Source organism: Meleagris gallopavo, chromosome 1, assembly GCF_000146605.3.
Source record: "Meleagris gallopavo isolate NT-WF06-2002-E0010 breed Aviagen turkey brand Nicholas breeding stock chromosome 1, Turkey_5.1, whole genome shotgun sequence".
NCBI classification, from domain to species: domain Eukaryota; kingdom Metazoa; phylum Chordata; class Aves; order Galliformes; family Phasianidae; genus Meleagris; species Meleagris gallopavo.
The window spans coordinates 83,033,134-83,050,580 of record NC_015011.2 but is presented as its reverse complement, the minus strand read 5'-3'; the positions used below and the strand labels follow the sequence as shown (position 1 = coordinate 83,050,580).

Genomic DNA, 17,447 nt, shown 5'->3' with positions numbered 1-17,447 from the left:
TATTTATGTCTTGAAGGTTTCTCAAATTAATATGCATACTTATTTTTTCGTTGTGGTTATACCTGCTACAACATTTTTAGTGTAGAAATTCAGTATTGTAATACTAGAATCATTAATTTCATCTCTGCCATAGATGTCTATGTATATCTGAACATAGACATCTTTTCTTGAAATGACAGAGGAAAAACTCCTTTGGAAAATGTTGAATAAAATTGTTTTACACCTTTGGCCACCAACATAAACCCGGTATATTAATGTATCTACATCAGTATTGATTGCTCTGAGCTACTATATCACTACAGAGAAGGCAGCATGGTTCTGTATTTGTACATATGCTTCTTGTCTGTCACTTCTTTGTTAGTGATCAAATTGATCAATCCAGATAGAATCCTAAGAAACACTACTCTTAATTCACTAGTGTTTATTTTGGAGAAGACTAAGGGTAGATCTCTACTCTCTACAGTTATCTGAAAGGAAATTGCAACAAGGAAAGTGCCAGTCCATTTTCTCGGGTGATGAGTGAGAGGAAATTGCATCAGGAGAGGTTTAGATTGGATATCAGAAAGAATGTCTTCATGGAAAGGGTGGCCAAGCTTTGGTAGGGGCAGCTCAGGGTTGCGGTGAATTCCCCGTACCTGGAGGTATTTAAGAGACAAGTGGACATGGCACTAAGGGACATAGATCAGTGATGCAATTTGGTAGGCCAGATTGACGGCTGGACATGATTTTGGAGGTTTTTTTTTACAACCTATATGATTCTATTGTTCTATGATCATAATTAAGCCTGTCACTATCCTTCTGTGAGAAGGTATTTGTTACTTTGGCTTGTTCTGACGAGACAAACGATGATATTCAGAAATGATTATTTGAGGCATAAAATATGTAATGCATGGAGATTACATGGTTTTTGGTTAGGTGACTTCTGAAATATAGTCACACCAGAGAACTATGCCTTCTCTGAGTATGAATTTTTTTCTAAAAACTTGGTGCATGTCTGTCATATTATTTTCTGTCCTAAGTTTCAGGTTACTGGGCTGCTCACTGCTTACAACCCAGTAACCTGATAAACAGTTTAATAATATTGAGGGTAACATGCCATAGTCCTATTGCACTGCCTGGGAGTTTTATTTAGATGCTTTCAGAAAGGTTAGAGAAAATGAAGAGCATTAAATTTTCTCCAGTCTTACTCCCTTTTCATCCTCCTTCTGAGAAACATCATCTTCCAACTCTACCTTTTCTTTTTACCTAGAAAAATTTACATCAAATGTGAATTGTGTATCTATTAATGGATTTTTAAAAACTACTGTAGAAGAGCATCCAACTCTTTGTTTATCCCTTTTGTCAAGGGATAAACCCTCTGCTTGTTTTACCCATATCCAGTAATATCTCATATTAAACCCACTGCTCCAATTTTCTCTGCTTATTCATTTAAATGACTAAAGGTTGTTTTCTAAATTTCATTTATTCATTGATGAATGTGTATCTTTTATGGGATACCACTTACTTTCAGCTAAAATACTGATTTTTACAAACCATTTTTTTCCCAGTACCCAAAACCATGTTCCAGTGCTTTTCTAGGGTTTCCTGGTTTCTATTACATTCTTTCTATTGTCAACGAGTTTGTGCACTATTTCTTTAATTGATCCTGTATTATTAAAAAGCTTAATTGTCCATAGTTGAAAAAAAGTTGATTTGAAGGTAGGCATTACTGTGGTGTTGTATCAGCAGCTGCTTTTACACTTATCGGTGCAGTAATTTTACATTTTTTGCAATACTTTCCATACTTAACTTGTCACAATATTTCTGTTGCAGTGGTGGAATCTATTACACTTAGAGTTGAACCACCAAGGTCAACGATAGGTAATGGTACTTCTTTGGCTAGCCTGTAGTTTTTGGGGTCTTTTTTTGTCACAGAAAGTGGCACCGAAGTTAATCATCTTATGCTTTAAGATTGATTCATTAAACTTCATTTTTCTTCTAGGTATTTCTTGTTTGGTATCCATGTCTGTTGGTCATATTGCTCGCTTCACAATTGGAATGCCTACTTTTTGAGAAAAACAGTCTTGCAGCTTTGAATGACCTTTGTCTTAATTATGCTCGTCTGTGTCAGTCTCAGCTTTTCATTTAAAAAATAAAAATCTGGGCTTCTGTAATGACCAAAATTCTTTTCTCTTGCTTAGGCTGTTATAAACACATGCGTATTATTATCAGATTTTCTTTGCTGTTTCCTATAAAGAGAATTCTCTGTTGCAGGTGTGAGCATTCTGTGTTTGTGTGTTCAACTCGATATCAGATGCTGATCGCTCAGTGTATTAACCAACTTGTTACCCACCTTTTCTCTTCCAGCTCCAAAGGAGATTCCTCGTATTCCTTCTAAACCTAAACCTTCACCCAAACCTCATATTCCACAGGCTGAAGATGGTAAACTGCTTTGTGTGATTATTTCTAACACAGCATATATTAGATTGAAATGTATTTCTGTGCAACTACTTATTTATTTGAACAAATTAAATCATAATCAGATTCTGTTGTGCTGTCTATTCAGTGGTATGTTTGCAATTTTCAGAAATAGTAACAATTTTATTTTTAAATTCATGCCATAGAGCTAAAGTGTGTGATAGCACAATATGCAGTAGTGTTTTTTAACAGCATCCAGAAAGCAAACAAGTGTTCTCCAATTCCAGTTTTGTATATAAACAGCACTTGAAATACTACACAAAGGAGAGAATTTTATATCCTTAAAAAGCTGTTTTCTTAATAAGTTAATGATAGATATTTGGATATCTCACTACAGCTAGTTGGAGAACTAAGCTCACACCAAAGAAGAGTTTCCTCTTTCACTGCTTATTTTCTCAGTGACTTCATTTAATATAACAGTTTTTGTATGAGGCAGTACATTACTATAGAAATAATACTAACTGTAAGTGGGGTTATTCTCTTAAATTTTCAGAACAGTTTCATGTTTTGTTTTTCTTGATACAGTCCTGGAATCTGTAACATTTAGAACTGATCAACCAAAACCAACAATATGTAACAGTTCTACCTAAAGTGATCATCACATTTAGAATACATATTGTGGCTACTTGAGTGGTACAGTACTAAGCCACACTGCTTTGCATGGTTAGAACAAATACTCAGTAGATGTCTAGCATCACAGGTACATCTTCATTGTATTCCACTGTCATGATTTTTTCTATTAAATTTCGTCCTTATGTAAGGTGATTTTTTTGTGTTTGTGATTTTACACTAACAATTCATATTCATCTTGTTTGGTTTTCCTCACAAATATGTTCTGTATAGTGAATGGCAGCACCACAATTTTACTTTGATTGTGTTTCATTATACTTAGTTTGTGTCACATACTTCATCTTTTCTGCCAGTCTCCAAGCCAGACATCCATCCTGGCCTTGCTTCTCTTGATTCTATTACAGAGGTTCCCCACCAGCAGAATTTCTTTGTGTACCAGGCATTCATACTTCTTCATTATTTGTATAAGCTTTTTTTGTATCCAGATTCCAAAGGCATGTGTTCAGGGTTTCCTTGTTGGTTTTGTGAGTTGTTGGTTTCTTGTTTGTTTATTTGTTTGTTGTTGGAAATGTTACGCCTTCTGACAGTCTTCTGTCAGGAAGATATTAAAAGTTGCATTTCTTTTTATTCCAGTTCCAAAAGAATCACATCGTATTCCTTCCAGACCTAGGATATCACCAAGCTCAGAGGTGCCACAGACCAAGCCTGGTAAGTACATTCTTTCTTTATTTTATCCTGGTATGTGTATCTTACAAATTCTACTGTGATCAGTGGAATTTCAGATCCATATTTATCCCTTGAGTGTGTATGTTGGTGCATTCCTTGAAGCATAAAATCCAGTATCATACATCATAAGAAATGGAACCTGTAAGCAACCTTGTAAGTTTAAATTTTCTATCCTAGTTCTTTCTTACATTTTAAGTTGCTGAAACATCAGGCATTTTCTTTGCAGTCTTCGGTGAAAATAGCTCTTCTCGGTTTGAATTTGGATTGGTTTGGAGATAGATGAAAAAGAGTGTCATTGCAAAGAGGAAGTGGTTTTTTTCTGTATTTCTCAAACTGTATTCATGTATTTTCTTTCCTAAGCACATTCTTTTATTCTTTTCAGTTACTTTTGCAGAGGCTTTAGTTTGTCTGTGCACTTAAAAATGTACAATATTTTTCAAAATGTTGCTCACACAGTTTGATATAAAGTAATATATGACCATGGCCTAATCAAGGGTGGAGGAAGAAAGTTAAACAACTCATGCTAGAAATTGCAGGAAGTACTGTAGTGAGTTGACCTTGCCCATTAGCTATGTATCCACCAGCTCACCACTCTGACCTCCTGCAGGTTTGAGGAGAGAGCCAGAAAAAAAAAACAAACAAACAGAATGAACAAAACTGTGATTCAAGATAAAATGTAAAAAATGAGAGAAAAAAGAGAAAAACAAGAGATGCAAACACACTCAATCACAAACTACTGCCAGAAGACCAACACCTAGCAAGCCCACAAGCAGTGGCTCCTTTGAAAAAACTACCCACCAATTTTATTGCTGACTGTGACATTAGATGACATGAAACAGTCCTTTGGTCAATTTGGTTCAACTGGCAAAGCTGTGTCCCCTCCCAGCCTGTTGCCTAACCTCAGCCAACTTGTCTGGGGACCGTGAAAAACAGAGAAGTCTTTGACACTGTACAAGTTCTTTTTCAGGATCTGCTAAAGCATTGGTTTGTTATTAACACTGGCTTGGTCACAAATTTAAAACAGTGCACCTCAGGGACTGCTATGAAGAAAATAAACTCCCTCCCAGCCAGAACTAGTGCAAGTATCCAAGGTATTCACAGCATTAGGTGGTGCTGCTGGGAAAATGGACAGAATGATGAGGACTAAGATTCCTTTTAGCCCTGTTAAGTCTGCACCTATTGTTTGAATTAAAAAATAAAAATAAGCAAGAAAAGTGTGCTAAGTTTAAGACGGAACACCACCCACAATTTCTTTGTGGCTTATTACAAAATTTACAGATTTATATTCAGAGCTCAGATCTGTATTAGAGCTATCGCTCTGAAGGCAATTTTTGAGTTGCATAATATTGTTGTGTGTTGAGTTTCAAGGAGGAGAGGCCATCTCTCACTAGCCGTAGGAGGGATGATATGATCATTGTGGAGGTGCTGCCTGCCATGTTTTGACTGTTCTTACTAAGAGTTATTTTGTCGGTTTCTAATGCAGCCCTGGAACCAATTACATTTAGAACTGAAAAACCAAAGTCAACGTCAGGTAATGATACATTCTTATTTGTATACTCACGTTGTTTTTCTTTTACAACACAGATCATTGTAAGTATACCTGCAAATAATTTTAATAAATTAATTTAATAATAGATTTAATAATTCAACAGTCAAGATTCTCTACCTCTTTTCATTTTTTCTTCAAAGCATTCTAGAAGGATCCTCATGCCGATCAAGTTTTTAAGCACATAGGATAGGGTAATTTCCTTTGGCATTTAAAAAGGCTGAGGACAGTTCAGAACAGGATCCTAACTTACACAGTTATACTGTAAAGGTGACACTGTTCTAGTTAGTCACATGAATTGAGTGAGCAAAGCTGCCTGCTGTCAGTTTTCTTTCTTTCCTCTCCATCTCCTCCAGATTTTATAAATTCAGTCATTCACAGAATTCTAAAAAATAATTCTGTTTCTCTTAATTATCAATTCCACTGTCAAAACAAAATCACTTCAGTGATCTTTGGGATATATGAAGCAGAGCCAATTGGCTAAGGCATTTTTATTTGCTTGAATGTGGTACTGAGAATTATTCTGGTACAATTTCATTACAGCACAGTGGTGTCTTTGTATTTGAAACTTCTATTCAGTAGTTTACCTTCTAAATAGAAACAATAATTCTGTCACATGCTTTCTTAATGTCACAGAGAAGTATCTTCTCTACAGCATGATTTTCTTCCAAAACAAACCCCTCCACCTCTTTTACATTGTTTCCGTACAAGTATCATTGGTTCAAATCTTTGCTGTATTTGTACTAACTGCTATGGATTGCAGTGAACAATGATGCCTCTGAAAATGTTAACATGGTGTAACCCAGTTTCTTTCAGTTCCTAGAGAGACACGTTATGGGCCTTCCAAACCCAAAACATCTCCCAGTCCACGTGTTCCTCCAACCAGAGCAAGTAAGCTTCTCAGTATTTTGCATTTTAGCATATGAAAGTTTTTGCAGTTTGAAAATTGACAAAATATATGAATTATTTGAAAATATATAAATCTTTATTGAATAGGGTGTGTTTTACTTTTGTAATGAAGTGTTGCTATAAAGCTGTCATAAAGCAAGACAGATATCTGTGTGTATCAGTAATTTGTATGAGGGTTGGTGTGTGAGGGTTAGACACTCTTATATAAAGCCCCTGGAAGTTGGAAAACTTGGGTCTCAGTTTCCTTAAGATATGAAAGAAGTACTTGTATTTTCTCATTTACAAGAGCAAAATTACAGTACTTTCTTGTTCCCCAATATTCACTTTGGGGATATCTCTGTCCATTTGAAAGTTAGTGGCAATTTTCCATGTTTCTACTTTGACTGCTTGATGTAAGATTGATCTAAGCAAGCAACAGATTTTTGGAATATGAAACACTTCAAGTGCAGCTAGGAAAACTTAGAACTACAACAGTTTACTCTGTGGAAAGATCTGTTTGAGATAACTGGGATGAGAGGAGGGTTAATCCAACAGTGCACTGTAACAGTCACTTTGTCTGTAATCTCAGCACTAACATTTACTTCGTTGTCAAGAGGTTTCTATGGTTACTAGCAAATGGAAAAAATACTTCCTCAAAATTTTTTTTTTGCAGAAAATTAATGTCCTGTAAGGAATATCAGATAGACTTATGATTCATAATTATATCTTCATTATTGTGTTCAAAACTTAGCTCATCTTCACAGGTCCAAAAGAAAGTCGACGAGTCACTTCCAAGCCCAGAACATCACCAAGTCCAGATTTACCACACACAAAACCTGGTAAATAGATAAATGTTTTGTTGTACTTAAATGTTCAGATTTTCTTTGGGTTGTCTTTTCTCAATGTGTCAAGTGTCAATTAACATCTCTTAATACTGCAAATATATAGATTTTCTAATGAGCATTAAATACATGTTTAAAGAAAGAAAGAGCTGATTTACATATTTAATTATTCAGTTTTGATGAGTTGCATATGCTTTCAATCACATGACAGTTGTCATTGATGAATAATTTGTATAGAAGGTTAAACAACATACAACCATGTTAAGAGTGTTCTTGGAAGAAATCTCCCCAAACTTCTTTTCTGATCAGGTGTGTCCTTGTAATGGAATTAGATCCTTAAAAATATACCCGGTAGGGATTTATATGTCAGTGAACTACCAAATCTCCTCTTTAACATATAATGGTTCTGAAGATATCAGTTGAAACTTCCTTTATAGGGAGTGTATATTCACTATTATTTGTTCCAATTTAAAAATAAATTGATTAAAGGGAGTATTTCACCCTTTTAATTGTAGTTTCTGTTAACTTCGTGTACGTTCTTGTTTTTACGAATTACTGGCACATATTACATTTACAGATGAGCAACCAATGATAAATAGGCAACTTTGGACTGTTCACTATTATTTTTTTTTCTCTTGTTGTTCATTGACCAAAGATTACAAATTATTATTCTGTTTTTTTACAGTATTTGTTTTTATTTTTTATTTGTTTGCATAATACTATTCTGTTCCAGGTATTCAAAGATTCCTAGCTGTATTGTCTTCACAAAAATATTCTCTCACTCTTCCACACATTGCAGTTTCATTCTGTGGCTATCGCAGTTGTCAGCTTTGCAATACAAATGGAAACATCTCAGCTATGGCTGTCTGTGTCCTTTACAGATTTTTTTCCTTGGCTCCAGATGAGATTTTTCTTACTTGATCACTTTTCCATGCATATTTTCATTCATGGTTGTCTTTTTCCCCTTAAGTTTCAGCATGTCTCATTTCCAAATTTTTCAATCACTCATGCAAAGATCTTGTTTTTCCTTGCAGGTATTGATTTCTAAAGAGCACACACCTTTAAAACTGGTCTTTTCTTTCAGCTCCTAAAGAAACACAACGAACTTCCTTTAAACCTAAACCAGCTCCCATTCCAGATGCTGCACAACGCAAGCCTGGTAAATTATCTTCCCTTTTATCAAGCTAGGTCAATAACTGAACACTGGCTTTTGGGAAGGGTGCTGGTGTTCTCAGCAGTACATTTGCTGCTTTGTACTATTCTAGCTTAAGAAACATCTGCAGTACTGTGGTTATCTCATACCACTGTTGGAAACAACAACAGTTCCAGGGTTGATTTTTTTTTTAATTGGTATTATGTGGACATTACCAGAAGAAATAGTAATGACCCATATATTGTAAAGAATGATACAATGTTATTAACAGCTTGCATCTCAGCAACATTTCAGTTATTTGCATCATGTATTTTAAGCTCGTATGACAGAAGCCTTTTGGGGCTGTTGCAGTGCTTTCCCTTTATATATAAGCATTTTCATCCAGATGAGGCTAAGACTTCCCTTCTGTTTTACTCCATTTAGGACATTTTTCATCATAAATCTGGCTAACTTGTGTAAGATAATCACTGCTTTAACTGGAGGGTTGCAAAACAAAAACAAAAATGGAACTCTTCATAACCAAAAATCTCTGGGAGAATATGTCACTTACTGTTGTAAAACTCACCTTTCCTGCTGTATATAGCATACTACTGAAAGTTGCTTTTAAGGAGGTAGAGGGGGGAAGGGAAAGTATCTTCATTATTCTGAGCATTTGTCCAAATTGTTTCCAACAGGAATCATTCCATCCTTCCGTGAACCTGATTCTGATATGATTCCTCAAATGCCTGAAAGAATAAAACCAACACTGGGTAATTGTGTATTTCATAAATAATTACTCTGTTTTCCATTTTTTTTTCTGGATAAATGGTTGTGCTTTGGTATTGATAGCGGCAGTAACACATAAACTAATTTAAAATTTGCTTTTGAAGGTTCTTTTCCTCATCTTCTAGCTATTCCAATCAGGAGGATATAATTCCTTCAGTTGTTACATATTCTTCTGTAAAAGGGGGCTTTATTTAAAGGACAATGATTCCTGAATTTTCTGCATCTGAGGTATGATGCTGTTATCCTAAAATACTGCTCTCCTTTACTCCTCATTATCTAATTTTACAGAGAAAACGGCAAGAAAATTTTGTGTCAACTAGAGCACAACCTGCACCAAAATGTACCAGCTATGTGACTATGTGACAAGTCAAACACCAGTTCTTAAAACCATCTTCTCTTTTACCTTTTAGTCATCTCTGTTGGGAAAACTTTCTTAAATATACTTAATACATATATATTTAATATATTAATGCATTGCCCTCATGATTATTTTTTCTTACTTGTCAGATGTGGACTAAATAAGGGTGAATTCATCAAAGCAGGATTGGGCAGTATGAGTATTGCTTCAGTAATTGTTGCTAATAATGAGTTCTGTATCCCCACTTTCAGAGAAGATGTTGACCAAGATTTTCTGAGAGTGAAGTGGTGGCATCATTATTGAAGTACTAACAGCCATTCAATAATCTTTGAGATTTTCCCCTTTGATGAAAAGGAATTCAAAAATTCTCTTCATCACGTTCAAATTTTAATATATATTCCCCCTATACATTGATACTTAGATTAGTGTTCATTTGATATCTTTACATATTTTTATAAAGTTTATGTGCTTTTTTATACACATCTGGGGAAACGTGATACAGTCTTTATATGCAGAATACGTGTGAAGAATGTAAAGACAGATTTTTTTTCTGAGGACCTCTCACATTGCTGTGGATCATAGACTTTCAAATGTCGGCTGTAAGTGCTAAAATACCTTTTGAATTAAGTGATCATTCAATGACAAGAATTATTGGAATAGAAAAGTTCCTGTTGGAAGGGATCTATACAGATTATTGACTCCAACTCCCCGTTGCTTCAGGGCTAACAAAAAGTTTGAGCATGTATTATTAAGGGTATTTTATCCAAATGCCTAATAAGCATGGACAGACAGGAGGCATCAATCACCCTCCTCCAAGAAGCTTGTTCCAGAGTCTGACTACCTTCTCAGCAAGGACATTTTCCTTAAATCTGATCCGAACTCCTCTCGTGCAACTTTGAGCCATTCCCACACTGGATACTAAGGACAAAAGATGCCTCCATCTCCACTTCCCCTCTTTGGGAAGCTGTAGAGAGCAATCAGGTGAAAACAAGGAAGTTAATTTACAAATCCAGTTTGACACAAAGGGCCAATAAAAAATAGGTACTATCCTCAGATACTCCCGAGGATACATCACACAGGGAAAGAAGTACACTACTGTGTTTTTTTGTCCTATTCATTTACTGAATGCTGATGTGACCGTATTCTTCACTGATATATCCAAAGTAACAAATACACATTTAATTATTGGGAAGTCTGTTTGTATGAGTGGCCGTTTCATTTTTTTGCAGAAATTCCAACAGATAGATTTTCAGCTTTACACTTACACTTCATTGTGTTCTATGATGTTCCTTATGCACTCTGAAAATAGTGGAGTTTTTTGGTTTATTTCATGGTGGGGTTTTTTTGTTTGTTTCTTTCTTTCTTTTTGTTTTTGTTTTTTTTTTGTTTGCCTGTTTGTTTGTTTAAAATATTTGATTTATTGTTTGGGGTGTTTTTTGTTTTTTGTTTTTTAATTTCAGCTGCAACTGAAAAACAATTCATTCATACCAAACCAAAAACATCCGAAAAACCAAGAGTGCCACACACCAGACCTGGTAATGAAGTTATTCTTGTAATTTTGTTGTTGATATTGTTTTTATTTAACCATTCTTTTCCCCTAGCCTGAATTTTTGTGCTTTTTTTTTTTATCAAAAATATTCATACCTGTTTTTGTGCTTAAACAAATGCATTCCCTTTAAGTCAGTCAATTCAAAATGTCAAAACTACAAGTCCAAGCTACACTGAAAATAATATTAGTATCTATAGTCTAGCATTGGAAACATTTTTCCTGCTTTCTATTACACTCAGCAAGTGACGACTGAAATGTAGTAATTGGAGTGCTGACAAATTTCACTGGCTTGAATACACAGTTTTCTCTAACAATTAGAGAGGCTCTTTGTAAGCACATTTTTCCACCATAAAATTCTATATTACTCCTTTGAAATGTGCTTATACATTCAGCAACGGATGTGTTACACTGAAATGAAGTACTCACAAAATAGTAAGGTAGCCCTTGTCTCTTCCTGTTTTTGTTAAAAAATCAATGTACAGGAGAACTTAATAGAAAGATACTGCAAACAGTTGATTTTTAAGATATTTGTTATAGTTTGGAATGTTTTTCAAATTTTGAAGATAGTGAAAATTTAATTTATTTCCAGTACAGTTTAATATTTTAATATTTAGATACAAAAAATATTTAAATATTTTTAATATTTTAAGCATCTCCACGTTTTCTCCCTTAACAGCAGTACATCAAACAACCCCACAACCAATTATCACAAAAACTTCCACCACCACTGAGCAGTCAAGGGCAACAATGGGTAAATAAATTTCCTTAATCTTAAGTTGCAGATATTTACAATTTTTGAATTGAGAAATTTCTAGAGAACGTGCTCTTGTGTGTTATTTTATGTAACATCATGCCACTGTCCTTCATTCTGCTTATGCATACACATTTCTTGATACAGATGAGTCTCACTTCTATCCTAGTCAGAAGCCTTTATCAATTGCTCAATTAAATTCCATGGTCTAATTTATTTATTTTTTTAGAGCAAGAATTTTCGCCATTGATTCAACACACCCTACAGCTCAAATCCAGATTTTTTCTGGCTTTTGAATAGGCATCTTGTTTCAGGTTCCAGGAAACCATGGAATTGTTACTGTCTTTTTTTCAGGCATTTGAGGCGTGTATTTTTGGTGGGCAAAATATGGTGTTGAATTGTGACTCCTAAAGAATACAGTAATAATATTTTTCCTTTCTATCAGCTCCAAAAGAAACGCTCCTTCCTTTCAAACCTAAATCATCTGTTGAGACAGAAGTACCACAGAGTAAACCTGGTAATTAAAAGTTTTTAACTTTGAAAGTGTTACTGCTGTACTATCTTAATTATAATTTTTGCTGCAATTCCTTACTACAGTGATATGATATGCACAATATTTAGAGAGAAATTAGCATCATTGTTCAGCTAGTAGTACATGAATGGATTACACCAAAAATAATGCCCCCAAATTGCATAAAATACTTGGGACACTATTTTCTAAAGGTTTATTTTAACATTTAAAATATGAGGAACTTGATAAATTTGAATGACAGTATACTACTGTAGCTGGCTTCACTAAGTTTTTTGGGAAGTTTTTTAAGGAAAATTAATGTGCTTTATTTTTGCAAGTGCTTTTGAAACTCAGGCTACAGAATCTTAGTTGAAGATAGGTGATAAGAGTATAAGTACTGTCTTCTGATCATTGCAGTAATTACAATAAGTTTAGAGATCCGAAATTATAATGAAACATATATGGTATATCAACATCACTCTTTGTGTGAACTATTTCTATAAAAATAACTTGGTAGAACAGTTACAACACAGAAAGAAAATAAGGGAAGGAGTGACAGCATGATCATAAAACTTAATTTTTCTTAATCTGTAATTCTCAACTGTCTCCAACTAGTAATACCTTTTTTTAGGTAAGTAAGTTGATGAACAGTTTTATCATTCCCCCTTTTTTTCCTCAGAGTTCTTATGTAGCTAGAAACAATTTAAGCACCATTAATTAAAAGAACAGTGCATATATTTTGTTGTGAAAATCAAATATAACAGTCCAGCGAAAAGACTTATTTTCTAAACAATTATTTTGAAAGACTCTCAGTAAGTAAACAAGCTAGATTCTAAGTCTTAATTGAACCTATTTCCAATCGTATAGTATTTAACAACTATCATCTTTTGGCACCACTGCATAGTTTGGTTTAATAAAAGAATTTTAGAAAACACAGCTTAAGTGGTTATATTTTTTCCTTCTAAAATTTAGTTCACTTTACTGACCTTTACACAAAATAAAGGCTACTATTATGATAAAAGTTGATAAAAACAAGTGGCACTATTTGGTCATCACTCTTTATACTAATAAGTAGGTTATTTTCCAGCTTTCGTACTCTAACGTTATTTCTGAAAGAAGCAAAAATTCATATAGGGTGTTTCTGCCTTCAAGTCTCTCCTTTTCATCCAGTAATTTAGATATTGCTGACAAAATTTTGTCATATCTGAGTCAGGATCATAGAATCATATCATAGAATCATAGAACGGCCTGGATTGAAAAGGAGCACAATGATCATGTACTTTCAACCCCCTGCTATGTGCAGGGTTGCCAACCACCAGACCAGGCTGCCCAGAGCCACATCCAGCCTGGCCTTGAATGCCTCTAGGGATGGGGCATCCACAACCTCCTTGGGCAACCTGTTCCAGTGTGTCACCATCTTTTCACCAGAAAAGAATGCCTTAAAGATAAATATGTTAGGAAAGCACAAGTTAGTGTCCATCATTAGGATGTCTGCTGTGAAGCTGAAGGCCCAACAGAACACTTGCAGTGTCTGGCTGTCAGCATGAAAATACGTCCAGGCTAATCAGAGCACATGCCTATTTCCTGTCATTAAAAATTGTCTTAAGCAGACGTGTAGATAAATTTTCATGAAACACACTTAAGATGAAAGATTCGTAAGTAAATCCAACATCATTGATTTCATTTCTCACAGAGCAATGTTTTATTTCTCATAGCTCCAAAGACAACACACCTGGGATCAATTAACCTTATAACAGTTCATGTTGTTGATGGGTCCAAAATGACTTTGGGTAATGAAAATATTACGTCAGATTATTTTTTGTTTATAACTTTCCTTTCTCTGCTTTTCTATATGACTAAACTTACACTTTAATCAACAGAAATATCTTAAATATATCTTTGCCTTGTTCATTTGTTAGTCTTACTCCAGTGCATGTACAAAATATTGATGTTTTTAAATTTCCAGGAACTTTCCTGACATTTGGTTGATATTCCTTATAGAAATTCTCATACATGAGGAGTCATATAAAAAGACATTAGCTGTTCATCTTTTCTACTGTCTTTTGATTTATTAATTGTGTATATCTTCCCAGTCTTTTAGTCTTTGCATGAAACTCTGATTTCTATCACTGGTTTCTACCACTGACTTTTTTGTTTATGGTCTGCACTCAGTTTAAATTTCTCTTTTACCTGTGGTGATTTGATGTTTAAAAGAAATAATTTGCATTTGATAAGCAATGAAATCTCCTATTTCAGTTCCCAATGAAACGTATCAGATTTCACCCAAACCCAAAACTGCTCTCACAACTGAAATTCCATGGTTGTATACAGGTAATTCTTATGATTTTCTGTGTTGCATTGAGTACCTATAGCTGTTAAGTAAAATCAATATGATTTAAGATTTAGTCTTATTCTTGTTACCCCTAAATGCTTTTAAGTCTATTAATTTTGTGTGTCTAATCCTCCATTCAAGAGTTTTGCAAACACAAATGTAACTGATCTCCACATTTTTCTTTTTCAAAATGTTAGATCTAAATTTTTGAAAAATTTCCCAACTATAACTGTCAAAAATGAGTAATACATTCTTTCCACAAGAAATGTTTTCTCAGACACTTCAAAGAGGCTAGAGTAAGTGATATTGATAGAATGGTTTTTAGGCTCAAATATCAAATAGCTAGCTGTATTTATGTAAAATACATTTACCTCAAAGTTACTCAGGTCCATTATTTGGCATGAAATGACAGTGACAACTGCTTACGTTTTTAGCTTTCAGTGAGATTCTCATACATACTGTAATAACTAAAATGTTGAAACTAACAGACAAGTGAAAGGTGACAGTAGGAAAAGGTTGAAGGCTTGTAATTTTAACCTTGATGATGATGCTATGTTCTACAGCTCTGTATAATGTCTGCATTGAATGCTTTCATTTGTCTTCACAGGAATATTTCAATATTTCTTGTTTTGATCTGGATATTAGATTTGGGGAGATTCAGTTTGGTGTTTTATTTTGAGGTTTTTTGTTTGTTTGTTTTTTACAGAACCTAATTAATGTCTTAAGGCCATGGATACCTTGCAGAGCTAACTCTGTATCCATATACAGTTGGGTAACTGGCTGTAAATATTTTATATCTTTTCCTAAACCTAAACATGAATGTAACTGGTCAGACTGCATGATGGAGTAATCTGACCACTAAAGAAACTAGCATTTTCAGCGTGCATTTTGGAACGGAACTCATAGAATTCTCATTTGTCCATTTTGCTATATCACATTGGTGCATGGACCATTTTTTTGTTTCAAATTACTCTGTGTTATTGATGTTGCTTTTACACATAGTATTTAAACTGAACTTTATTTCTTTTTAGCAGGACATAAAACACGTCTCACTTCTTTAAGACCAAGGCCATCTGATAAATCACAAGCCAGACCTGGTAATAATTATTTATTCTTTTTTTTTAATGGGAAGGAGAAAAAAAATGATTATTTAATGAATGATGTTCACCTGTTCTTAGAGGAATTTTACATATTGCTGGGAAAAAGGCAGATTTTTCTTCCAATTAACCAGTTTGCAGGCAAAGCCTTTCAAATGTAGAAAAAGAAATCATACATACCAGCACAGCAACTGTTACTTATTCTTCTCTAATATGGAATTGTTGCCATCACAAATAAGTCTGTTTGACTTTGTTTTCTTCTTATGAAACTTTTTTTTTTCCTTCTTTTTCTTACTGTTTTTTTTTGTTTGTTTTTGATTTGTTTGTTTGTTTTAACTTCTTCTCAGCTCTGAGTAAAACCACAGTAGCACCAGCTAGAACAAAAGCACCTGGCTTGCCAAAGTGGATTGTGCCAACAACAGGTAGAGCTATATATTTTTTTTGAACGTATTAGGAATGTTACTTAAATAATTACTGAAATAATCTTGAACCCTGCAAAATACTTCATTACATTTGATTTGAAGTTAATTCCTTAGAGTACAGTACAATATAATTGCTGACTTTAATAATTCTGTACTGTTCTTGAGTGCCACTGTGAGATTATATTGTAAAAGATAAGAGTAGATTTACAGATAGATTATTATATGCCTACTTTGTATTGATGTTTTCCAGATGATAGGTCCAGAATAATTACTGGAAAAAGCTGTGTCAAACAGTTACCAGATTATTTAAGTCAGAAGAGCGGTTAAGAAAGCCTTAAAGCCAAGCATCTTGCTTGTTTTGCAAGTGATGTGATTGCATAGGACCTACTCATTATTCAGGATTTTGAAAACTTCCAACACCAAGGAAGCTCTTAGTTGATGAGTGTTAGAAGAGACTGAGAACTATCTCTTTACACATCATTACACAATCCTACAGTTACCATCCATCATTAATCACAAAGTCTTATTAAAAATACTGTTTTAGTAAGGGGAGAAAATATTTTCAAATTTTAATTTTACTTGATTTTTCCATTCAATCAAAAAAACATTGTCAGTATTCATTCATACTAAAGATGGTACCTACGTTCTTTTTTTTAGTTTTGCCAAGCATTAATTTAATATGTCATTATTAATATTTGTTTTTACCATGGACATTTATTAATTAAATACAGATTTTCATGATTCTTCATCAATTACACAGGGTTTAAGTAATAAATAATATCAATTAAAAGAAAAATACATAAATATTAAACATATTCCATGCAAAGTTTTGGCTCTTCATCCGCTATCACCTGTACTGCTGTCCCATAATATTACCTTGTGCTAGCTAAGTTAGGATAATCTGAGTAGCATACTATCTAATTTACCCATACCTTTTTTGCCTTTCTAATTTTTCTCTTATCTTGAATTTCCAAAGTATCTTTGAGAACTTATTACTTGTTGTTGACCTTAGAGTGACATGGGCTAGCCATTCTTGTAGATTGTTTTGAGAAGTCAACCATATTCTTACTCAGAAGAGACGGTCTTCTATTTAAATTAAATTTAAGATAGCTTGAACATGATATACTCTTTTCTATTAAATGTAGAGTAGATGTCTTCGTTGGAGGTATGTGTTCTTTGACCTACCATATTCCTTCTGGGAAATAAAATGAGCCCATCTGATTCCAGAACATCAGAGACATTATGATTGATGGTAGTAACATGGATCAAAATGTTTTGCTATTCGAGTTGGACAGTCTGCTTATAAGTGAACTTTCAAACATCTGATTACCAAAACAGGCAGAATGCAGGTTTCCAGTAATAGGTGTCTTTGAAATCATATTATGAAATTATGTATGAATACAGAGTTATGTTAGATAGTATGTGAAAAATTTTCATTCTTCCATATAGCAGTACCCCTGGTAGTAACATTTTTAGATTA

At 34.1% G+C, this 17,447-nt stretch overlaps 1 protein-coding gene across 30 annotated transcripts in view; it reads left to right on the top strand.

Moving 5' to 3' along the window:
* ABI3BP (ABI family member 3 binding protein) overlaps positions 1-17,447 on the top strand; it is a 130,528-nt gene that overhangs the window by 80,885 nt on the left and 32,196 nt on the right. For 17 of the 30 annotated variants that reach the window (XM_010720245.3, XM_019619247.2, XM_010720210.3 and 14 more), the window contains 15 exons: positions 1,813-1,860; positions 2,347-2,421; positions 3,661-3,735; positions 5,237-5,284; positions 6,116-6,190; positions 6,952-7,026; positions 8,114-8,188; positions 8,857-8,931; positions 10,766-10,840; positions 11,531-11,605; positions 12,051-12,122; positions 13,832-13,906; positions 14,373-14,447; positions 15,480-15,545; positions 15,893-15,967. In XM_010720245.3, coding sequence (XP_010718547.1) covers positions 1,813-1,860; positions 2,347-2,421; positions 3,661-3,735; positions 5,237-5,284; positions 6,116-6,190; positions 6,952-7,026; positions 8,114-8,188; positions 8,857-8,931; positions 10,766-10,840; positions 11,531-11,605; positions 12,051-12,122; positions 13,832-13,906; positions 14,373-14,447; positions 15,480-15,545; positions 15,893-15,967 — 1,059 coding nt within the window. The remainder of the gene's footprint in view (positions 1-1,812; positions 1,861-2,346; positions 2,422-3,660; positions 3,736-5,236; positions 5,285-6,115; positions 6,191-6,951; positions 7,027-8,113; positions 8,189-8,856; positions 8,932-10,765; positions 10,841-11,530; positions 11,606-12,050; positions 12,123-13,831; positions 13,907-14,372; positions 14,448-15,479; positions 15,546-15,892; positions 15,968-17,447) is intronic. The other 13 variants (XM_019619200.2, XM_010720335.3, XM_010720301.3 and 10 more) reach the window with 9 other exon arrangements.